Below are 10,437 nucleotides of genomic sequence, written 5' to 3' on the forward strand. Positions count from 1 at the left end.
TTTTTAATAAAGTCTATGGATCTGTAGAAGGTAGGAAAGTGTTGCACAGTGCTGGTCTTCTATTCTTTAAGTGAATGTCCTGACTTATGGTTTAAGCAATTTTTGGTGGCCAAGTAAACATGCTCTCTATAAAATGTTTACATGATATTGAAGATTAGTAGGCTTATAATACCACAGAGGCATTCATTACCTAGCTAAACTTCATGGATTTTGATGGATAAAAACGGAGAGAACTACACAAGGCACAAGTTATTCCTAGTTCTCAAAGTGCTCCAAATAAAACACAAATGTAATGAAAAGACTCTAAGAAAACTTTTTCTAAGTAAGAATACTATGACAAATTCATTAGCATACACTGAATAATCAACAAAACTAACCGAAGAAATCTTTCATAGAGATGTCCAGATGCAACAGAGAAGATATTAATGATGTCATCTTTATCTTGTTTCACCTCCTCAGTCTTCTGTCCTCCTGAAAAGCCCCTGTAACAACAGAGGTAAAATCAGTACCTTCACACCGTGGGCAGACACACAGTCCTGCAAGGGGAGAGGACAAAGGTGGTGCCTTCCCATTCCCGTTCCTGCTGTAGCAGGTGAGGTCTGGAAGGAGTGGCACAAAGCACCCAGAGCCCTGAGAGAGGGCACAAAGCCAGCAATGCCATCCCACAGGGAAAAGGAAGATGCTCCCTCCAAGGCCTCCTGCTGCTTTAGGAATGAATACAGGGCACACAGGCTCCTCTGCAGAGCATGCGAGATGAACCAGGCAGGCACTAAATACCTCTCCAAAGAGCAGGCATAGCCCAAGGGGATTTGAGAAGCACAGAACGCAAGTTCACTAACAGGAAACCAGAAAAGCTCCTCCAGGGAACTGACTGGGAAACACCGACCCAAATATAAACACAAGGTTTGGCTGCACAAAGAACACACAAGCTCCAGACAGGACACTATTAAAAAGCAGGTGTGGATGGTCCAGTTTTTCCTTAAAAACGCAGCTTTTTAAAAAAATGCCAATTTACCACTTGAATGAGTCCCAAAATCCAGATTCATTTTCATTTATGCCATCGCTCAGCAAGTCTTCATTCACCATGTCTGCCTTCTTCTGAACCTGCAATCATACATGACAGATCTTATTCCTCCCTGCAGGTCTAACAGGGTAGCTGCCTTGCACTGGGTGGACATTGTGAGCACTGGTAACAGCAGGAAATTGTCCACCAGCTCCCCAAGGACTAGAACATTCTCCAGCATCCATCAGCACTCAAGAGAAGTATCTTTAGGGGAAGGAGAAAGAACTCAGACGTGTCACGCATATGCACCCATTCCCCATAAGGAATGTAATCTCTATTATACCAACATATCCTCATAAAAACAAAACTTGGGAAAAAAAATAATAAAAGCCCTGAATTTCTACATTAGGATGGTGACATCAGAGTATTAAGTAGGGAAGAGCAACCTCCTTCATTTAAGCAAGGACCATTTTTAGTTTGTGTAATGAGCAAAGAACCTCAAATTCAGCCCTGTAGAAAATTCAGCCTGAGGAAAGGCAGGCGAATACTTCCCTAGGCTAGCGGTGGGCGTAGGGGAGGAGCACAGTTCACAGGAGCTGCTGAGGAAAGGGATTCAGATCACAACCTGTTTGCAGGACTAGCTAACCAAACACAGGCCGAACCTTCTCTATGGGACCCTTTTCTGCTCATCATGCATGGGTGACAGGAACATTTGTTGCACACAGAGATTATTTATTCAATAATACATTTTACTTTAAGGCAGTACGAACTCCAAAATGCTGAGGATGGAATGAAGAAAGTAAAAAGAACTACCACTTCACTATGTATTTTCATTATTTTCCCCACTATTCCGAAAACAAAATCATCAATACTATTAAGCATGATGGTGATATAAGCAAATCTCAGAGAATACTTTTATTTTTAATAAAATGCGACCGGACTTGCTCATTGAGATTACCCAAAAAGTGTGAGCTTTTTATTGAAGCAAGACATAAATTCACACTTACAAAAAACTCTGCCATATAGCACTACTCCTATAATTGCTAGTGAATTCTATAGTTTTAGGCTAGCTTATAAATTTGTTGTCCTCTTTATCTTACAGAGATACCTTCCAAGAGCCCCAGAAGATGCCTAAAGTCTTAGTACAGAATTCTATGCTGTATTTACTTATACATACATATTTATGATAAAGATTAAATCATAAACTAAATATAACAAGAGATGACAACTAATGGTGTGAAACAATTCTGGCAAAATATTACATATCGAATAAAAGTACTGTGACTGTGGCTGCTCTTACAAGGGTCAAGACAAAGTAGTATTCTCAGCCTGTGGCTGCCCAACAGTGAAACCTTCAGTAAGGAGAAACTCTAAATTTTACAAGTTGACTAACTACTTTCAACAACTATGAAAGAGTGGTTGGTTTAGTATAGAAACTCACCTTCACTTTAATAATTTTGCTCTTGAAGTTGTTGAGGATGACAACCACATCATCGGACTCAGGAGGAGAATCTGTACCATCGTGGCTTAGAGAGAAAAGCAAGACAAGACACTAAACATCACAATTCTCAAAGTGCAGTAAACCCTTGGACAAAAATCTGTCATGTCTGCCCATCACTTTTGTCAAAACAAATTATTTGCTCAGACAGAACCTACAGGAAGCCCTTCTGAGCTGCACACAAGCACATGCCAAAATCTGTACATGGGACCAGTACCCCAACTTCCAACCCGAGTGTCCCAGCTGCCCATGGTCAAGTGAGGTGCTCCTGTACCTGGCAAGCACACAGTGAGCACTGAGGGACTGAGGGTGCTTGCGGCTCCTCCTGCTCTTTTTATTTTTTTACTTGGTCATAGGGATCAACAGGTTTCAATATACTTTGATAATTTTCACACACCGCAGCCCCACTCCATTCCCTCTTGCTCTGGCCTTCCCTAAATTCACTTTTTGGGAGGGAGTTCAACGCGTATAGTATTATTTTGTTCATATCCACTGCCCTTGTTTGTAATACAACACTCTGAATAAAAGGGGTGGGGGAGCCCACTCTGAACCATCACTGGAGCTGATCCCCATTTTTTAATGGGGGGAGTCTTTTTGAGACAGGGTTTCCCTGTACAGTTCAGGTTGGCCTTGAACTCACTTTGTTGCCTTGGCTGACCTCAAACTTGCAGTGATTCTGCTGCCTCAGCCCTCCAAGTGCTGACATGTACCACCACGCCCAGAAATGTCTATTCTTTTAAGTGGAACAGTTTGTGAAGAAATCTCACTCTTCCTGTCTGGGGAACTCAACCAGACAATTTAGTGCCTCCAGCAGGAAGAACTGTAACCAGCTCTCTTTGTAGGCAGACAAAAATTGCAGAGCAGTAAAAATTTTAAATGATATTTTCCTACTAACCAATGATATTGCCTAAAATTTAAAGGTATCACCAAATTTCAAGGTGTAGGAAGTCACACCAATATGAATTCATTGCATGTGCTGTCACCGGGAGAGAGAAGAGCTCTCAGGCCACAGCAGAGTTCTGGCAGGGAAGAAACCTCAAGTATGAACCACTCTGGACTCAGCGAGCACAGCCAAGAAGAGGTGGCACTACAGCCTGTCAGAGTGGAGAAGAGAAAAAGAAGCACACGAACAACACGGAATTTGAAAGCATAATTAAAATTTGTGCTATGTGGAAAAACCCTACTTACAACAGAAGTGATACTGCAATCCAAAATTTTCCTAGTTCCCGAGTCAGCAATCAATACTAACGTACACTGCTTTCATGCATGCCGAGTAAGGCACCATGGGGCCAGGGCAGCGACTCAAGGGAGCACCGCAGATAAACGCTGGTGAAAATTACTCCCTAAATAAATACACTGAAGCTTTTTCAGGGAATTTTAGACTATTTTAAATTGACTAAGCAGAAAACAGACCAAACCTCTTTAAAGGCCATGTGGTTTTTCTCCTCTCACTGCAATACTGGGGATTGGCCTCGCACATTCTAGGCAGGCACTGAGCTCCATCCCTACCGTTTTTATTTTGAGACACTATGCTGCTGTGCCGCAGTCTCTAGAGTAACTGGGATTATAAGTATGGGCCACCAAACTCAGAGAAAAAGAGTGTAATTTTGCCTGAGGCAAAAACCTGGCTACTGGCAGAATGACCTAGTGTGTTTCTATATCACCACAGAGCAAGAAAGATCAGAACTGACAAACCTTCATGGTCTAATTTTATATGCACTATGTACTTCTAAATCATTCAGGGTCACAACGATCAAACAAAGATCTTTGGTTTGATCGTTCTTTCCTTTTTTTTTTCAGAGCAGGGTCTCCCTATATAGTTTGGGCTGGCCTTGAACTCACAGCAATCCTCCTGCTGGGGTTACAGGCATATACCACCACGGTTGGCTGTTCTTTTCTTTCTCTTTTTTCAAATGACAAAATTTCTCATGTGTCTATGCTCTGCATCACTAAAAGAATGATTTGATTCTTGGATAGTGTTAGTATAGATGAATTAATGGAGAATAAAACTTGACTATTAAAAAAAAGCTTGATTATACTTTTAACATTTAATATTCAAGTAATTCTTTTCTAACAATTTTACCAAATTTACTTCTCTGGAATAGTATTGTTCTATCATATATGACTGTAACAAATTTATAATGACAGGAAAAATACCAGATAATATATAATTAGAGCTAAGTCTCACTTCAAAATGTTATCAAAACAGTGCACTAGCAATACTGATCCTACCTGTAGATTCTATAAATATCTTCAGAACGTCCCTTCCTAAGTCTGAGAATCCAAGCTCCTGGGTTGGCTTTTAGTTGAAAGTAGCCCTAAGATATGAAGAAAAGCCAAATTTCAGTTCTCTTTTAAAACATAAAAGTGCTTAAAAAAAAAAAAACATAAAAATGCTATTCCATAGTAACAGTTATGTCACCTTCTGAAGTATTAGACACCTAGATAACTTAAACAAGATAGTTAACAAATCAGGGTGATGCAGAAGCAGCAATCAAACTAACAACTACATATTAGACACCCTAGGCAAATACACACCAAGCCAGCCACAAAATGCACCCCTTAGCTGTATGCCCGTGGAAATGAAAGGTACGATGGCTGAGAGAGCTGCTAACTTCTTAAGGAAAAGACAGGCAGCTCAGGAGCAGTGCATTCCCAGCGGCTAATCAGAGTAGATCAGAGTTTTGTTTTTTCTTTTAAGCAGACATGTATTTCCAATCTTCACATTTAACCAAGCTAATGACTTTTATATGGACCAAATTCAACCAACTATGAATTTTAATCTTGCTCTGCGAGTTAGGATACTAACTGTTCTACCATAAATTATAATTCCGAAATTAACATGAGTGCCATTATCTCTATCTGATGTGTTATTTACCAGATTGGCCATAACAATGGTGTCCACAATGACAGGCTTGGCTGAAGTCCCTAAGGTAAACTGCAGTCCCCGTGGAGGTTGGCCCGTGGTGATGTCATAGCAATGCCCTTCTAGTAAGAGGTACTCCAGTTCATACTCAGCAGCCACCACACTATCCACCTGCAATACCAAAAATCACTTGAAAGATACTCAGCAGCAAAATCTAAAATGTATTTTGAAAAGTCAATGAGGCAAACAAGAGGACTTATATACTGCAGGATCATACTGTAAGAAATACAAGAAAAGGCAAAATGACAATGACAAAGAACAAGTCAATCATTCACTGTGGTTAAGTGAGGGGTTGCCTGAAAAGAGGTAAAAGGGACCTTCATGGGATGAAGAAATATTTTGTATCTTGATTTTAATAGTGGCTAATGACTATACAATATAAAAACCGAATGGGAAAAAGAAAGGAGAAGACTAAGGAGATCATTTCAAAAACTACAGACAAAAACTACAGACTCCAGACACTTACAAAAGTTATAAAAATAACTATTCTGTATTGAAAACAAGATTCATAGCAACATTACACATAATAGCTAAGTAGAAACAATTCAAATTGTGACCAAGAGGTAGAGTCAACCCAAACTGACCACTCATGAATGGTTAAAGTATAGTATATCCATACAGAGGAAAGTCATCTGGTGCTAAAAATGAATGACACATGAACTCATTTGTTAAGTGAAAGAAGCCAGTCATAAAAGACCACATGCTGCACGACTCTATTTAAACAAACTGTCAAAACAGGCAAATGTACAGCGGTAGAAAACTCTAGTTGGCAGGGCCAGGGGATGCAACACAGTGCTAACGTGGATGAAGCTCCCTCTGAGTCCGTGAAAACACTAACCTTAGTTAGCAGCGCCGGCTGCACAGTTCTGGGCATATACTCAGACATCTAACCTGCACATTTCGGAAGGGCAGACTTTATGGCATACAAATTACATCTGAATGTGGTTGTTACATCCTTACCTCTTCTAAATAAATATTATCAAGATCATATGGTGTTCTGACAGATTCGACCATCCAACTCTCGGGTGTATTCAGATTCAAGGTGAACAGTGGAGACTGTGGCATATCCAAAAACTTCGCTATTGGACCCTTAGCAAAGTTATTGTCTGCTGTGAAAGAAATCTCTGGTTCTAGGACATAACGGTAAAAGCTGAAATTGAAAATAAGAGTGTTAGATTTCTTCTGTGTAACCACAGGTCTTGAGTTTTTCTTACAAGCTAAGTCTTAAATGGTGATTGGGCTCTGAAAACACTGTATGTAATAACTTTTTTTTTGGGGGGGGCGGTAGCCACAGGGTCTCACTATGTAGTGTAGTTCAAGCTATCCTTGAACTATGTAGTTCAGGCTGGTCTCTAACTCATGGCAATCCTTCTGCCTCAGCCTCCTAAGTGCTGAGATTAGGAAGATACACCACTACACCCAGCTTGTATGTAACATAACCATTTCTTTATACAAGACAATAGCAAAACATGGGAAACGCTTGGTCATTTGTAAACAGCGTTCATTTAGAATCAAAGCTACGGAACACAGCGTATTTGCAAATGAGTAATTTTCTGCAGCTACAATAGGTGCTATACTATAATTAACTGATTTTAATGTTACTTTTTCCATTAATGACCATTTCAAAGTTCATGACAATATAAAAAAACTAAGCTTGAACTCTTTTTTCAAAATACTGTATGTGCAACTAACCCTACTCAAGGTTCCTCTAACACACACACCACAACTGAAATGCCTACTTTTAGGAGGAAATACACAGTGCAAGTAGCCTGGGTTAATGCTACCTAAATGTTCCCATGCCCACCCACACTCTCAGAACTTCTGATAAGAGAAAATTGGCAAAATGAACATTCAATAAATGCTTCTTTGAACTTGATGTCTGCCTAAAACCATGGAGCAGACATCAATACTCCTTTTAAAATTTCCAACTTCTTAAACAGTATGTTTTACCTTTTTAAAGGCATGTCTGAAAGTTTAGATTGGCAATTCATAAACACCCTCAGGTTCATGTTTATCAGCTGAGTCAAAACCTAAAAGGACAAAACAGAAGACGTTAAATTTTCTCTTCAAAAATTACTAGGTGTTGAGAGAGAAAACATTTCTTAATACCTTAAGGAAGATACAGAAAAATAATACGCTGGAAATCGTAACTCCAGTACAGATCTAAATCATTCAATCATATAACCTGCCCTCCAAGACAGACACAGACACACACAGGTCACTGCTTCGCATATAAAGAATCTGTAACACGAAGTCAGGGCACAGCAGTAGGTGATGCGCACCTGCCTTCCCAAAGAAAATGTAAGACATTGGTGCTACAACTCATGTAAAGTATGAAAACTCATAAATACACATACAAAATTTCAGATGACTGTACTTCAATAAAGATTATTCCAAGAAATTAAATGTCCAAGTGATTGTTTTTGGAAGAGTTCTTTTAAATGTACACAGAACTGTACATTTCTATTGTACCATTTCAATTATACAATAGAATATCTCACACATATAAGACATGTTTCAGAGAAAAGGTCCATAGTAGTTATAAATATGGAAAATGAAAGAACAGCTATCTTACTTTTTTACTCCTTTGCTACTGACAATTACAGCATAATTTGAAGATATTTTGCTCTAAAGGAGGGTATCAGTCATTTTCAATTATATGAAGTAGCCAACTTTGTTTTTATATACAGCAGTAATTTATTCTGAAATGTTCATTGAGAAAACTTGTACAACTTGCTAAAGTTGTAAAGCTGTTTTCAGAGTCATTACCAATCTTCAAAAAAGGCCACTCTGCCCAAGATGCCCTATGCTATTTCCTAGTACCCTTAAAGATGACTACACACAAAGAGCGCTCCCAGAGAACCCCAGGGCACAGGGCTACTTGTGACAGATGGCACGAACTGCCTCTGCCTTGGTCCTTACCAACAACAATGGGGCAAGTCTTTGTGCTTCTCTGGTGACAGGGTCAACAACAGCCACAACATCAAAGTATGTCTCCCCTTCCTTTGGTCTCAGTTTAATTGCACTACAAAGATCAAAAAGATAAAACATTAACCAGAAAACAGCAAAGCAAGGTAAGTTATGGCTCTTGTTTTATTTTGCTCAGCATAACCTATAATCAGTCAACCTTCTTAGCATTTTAAAAGACTTTCCTTTTTGTTTTTTGAAATACTGTTGGTCTAAGTAGTTTTTTTTTTTTTTTTTTTTGGTCTAAGTAGTTTTAACTAACCTTCAACTCACTATGTAGTTCAGGCTGGTCTTGAACTTGGAGTGACCTTCCTGCTTCAGCCTCCAGAGTGCTGTGATTATGGGTGTGGGCTACCATACTCCAGCTTTTTTTGGTTTTATCAAACCACTTTAGATTTAGAACAAATAGGTCACAATAGTCAACTATCAGATTATCTCTAGCTGGGTCATGGTGGCATACCCTTGTAATCTCAACACTCAGGAGGCTGAGGCAGGAGGAGCCCAGTGAGCTCAAGGCCATACTGAACTGCACAGTGGGACCCTGTCTCAAAATAAACCACAAAAGAATCCTAAATAAAAAATTACATTTACCAAGAGGATACACCAGTTTAATCAAGCTATCCTTTGTTGCTGGACCTCTAGATGGCTTTCAACTTGTACACAAGTATTACATCCAGCTCTGTTCATATAACAAGTTTCTTCAGAGTCAACAAGTGCTAGACATGAGTTTATAACCACAGGATAAAACAATTTACAGTCAAATATGTATTATGAATTTCATTAATTAAACAACTAAAGCAATATACATGTGAATGAAGTGAATTCCACCACACCCTTGCCACCACTAAATTATGATGGTTAGTTTTAATTGTCAATTTACTGGATTGAGAAATTAGGAAATTAGTGAAGAATACATTTGGGTGTGGCTATAAGGAAATTTCCAGAGATGAATGGCATATGGGGCTGCAAACCAAGGGTAGTGGGCTGTAGTGAATGTGTATGGCACCACCTGATGGCCTAGGGAACCAGATGGAACAAAAGTGGAAGCAGGAAGCTGGCCAGACTTCCCATCCTGCATTCTGGTCACTGGGAGGAGAGGATCATTCCCATGCTACACCCCTCCATTGTGACCTCTCTGCATTGGGACCATGGACTGAGGCCTCTGAAAATGTGAGCCAAAATAAACGTTGCATTCTTTTTTTCTTTTTTCTTTTTTTCTGTATTATAGGGAAGGGTCTACAGGGTGTTCAGGGTCTCACTACTAGATCGACTCAGTGATCCTCCTGTCTACAGCCTCCCAAAAGCTGGGATTATAGGTACGTGCCACCACGCCTAGTCTCAACTGGGGTCTCAGTGCGCCCTGGGGGCAGGGCCAGGATGACAGATCCCGGGTATCAAAACCCCAGCCCCTGCACCTACTTGCAGGTGCCTTAATCCGCTGAGCTATTTGGCTGGCCACAAACCTTTCATTCATTTATTTATTTATTTATTTATTTATTTATTTATTTTCTGTGTGTGTGTGGCCAGCTCAGCCCACCAGAAGGTGGGGCTGGCTGGCATGCGGTGCTGGGGGATTGAACCGCGGTCTCTGTGCTTTGCTTGACTTAGTTTGTTCTAAGTAGGTGCTTTAGACCACTGAGCCATCTCACCAGCACCACCTTTCATTCTTGAAGTTGTATTTCTCAGGTATTCTGCTACAGCAACAGAACATTAACACAAATTTTCTTTTCTGTTCTCAGGTACATAATGACAGTTGGTTAAGTTTTGGTTTTATCTCTAGGTTCTTTAGGAAGAAATACAATACTCACAGTAGGCTTCCTACTACAGAACTTCCCTCTGATATCAACTTCAAAGGATTTAAATGGAGACCCAGTCCTAGCCCAGGTCCGGTGAGTGTGTGGAGAGCTTCCTGCTACCCTGCGCCGGCGGGACCAGTCACAGCCCAGGCGCAGCGTGGGCCGGACCCTCTCCCAGCCCCTCGGGCCGCCCACCACCACTCCACTGTACCTCCCCCACCCCACCCACACAGTAGGAATTTCTGCC

At 40.4% G+C, this 10,437-nt stretch overlaps 1 protein-coding gene across 2 annotated transcripts in view; it reads right to left on the reverse strand.

Annotated features, from left to right (window-relative positions):
- The window catches only part of Uggt1 (UDP-glucose glycoprotein glucosyltransferase 1), a 150,814-nt gene that overhangs the window by 34,069 nt on the left and 106,308 nt on the right, over window positions 1–10,437 (reverse strand). For both annotated transcript variants that reach the window (XM_023709676.1, XM_023709675.1), the window contains 8 exons: window positions 8,350–8,452; window positions 7,378–7,457; window positions 6,388–6,577; window positions 5,380–5,538; window positions 4,734–4,819; window positions 2,445–2,529; window positions 1,016–1,104; window positions 378–482 (listed from right to left, as the gene is read on the reverse strand). In XM_023709676.1, the coding sequence (XP_023565444.1) occupies window positions 378–482; window positions 1,016–1,104; window positions 2,445–2,529; window positions 4,734–4,819; window positions 5,380–5,538; window positions 6,388–6,577; window positions 7,378–7,457; window positions 8,350–8,452 (897 nt within the window). The remainder of the gene's footprint in view (window positions 1–377; window positions 483–1,015; window positions 1,105–2,444; window positions 2,530–4,733; window positions 4,820–5,379; window positions 5,539–6,387; window positions 6,578–7,377; window positions 7,458–8,349; window positions 8,453–10,437) is intronic.

Source organism: Octodon degus, unplaced genomic scaffold, assembly GCF_000260255.1.
Source record: "Octodon degus isolate 3935 unplaced genomic scaffold, OctDeg1.0 scaffold00014, whole genome shotgun sequence".
Classification (NCBI taxonomy): Eukaryota; Metazoa; Chordata; class Mammalia; order Rodentia; family Octodontidae; genus Octodon; species Octodon degus.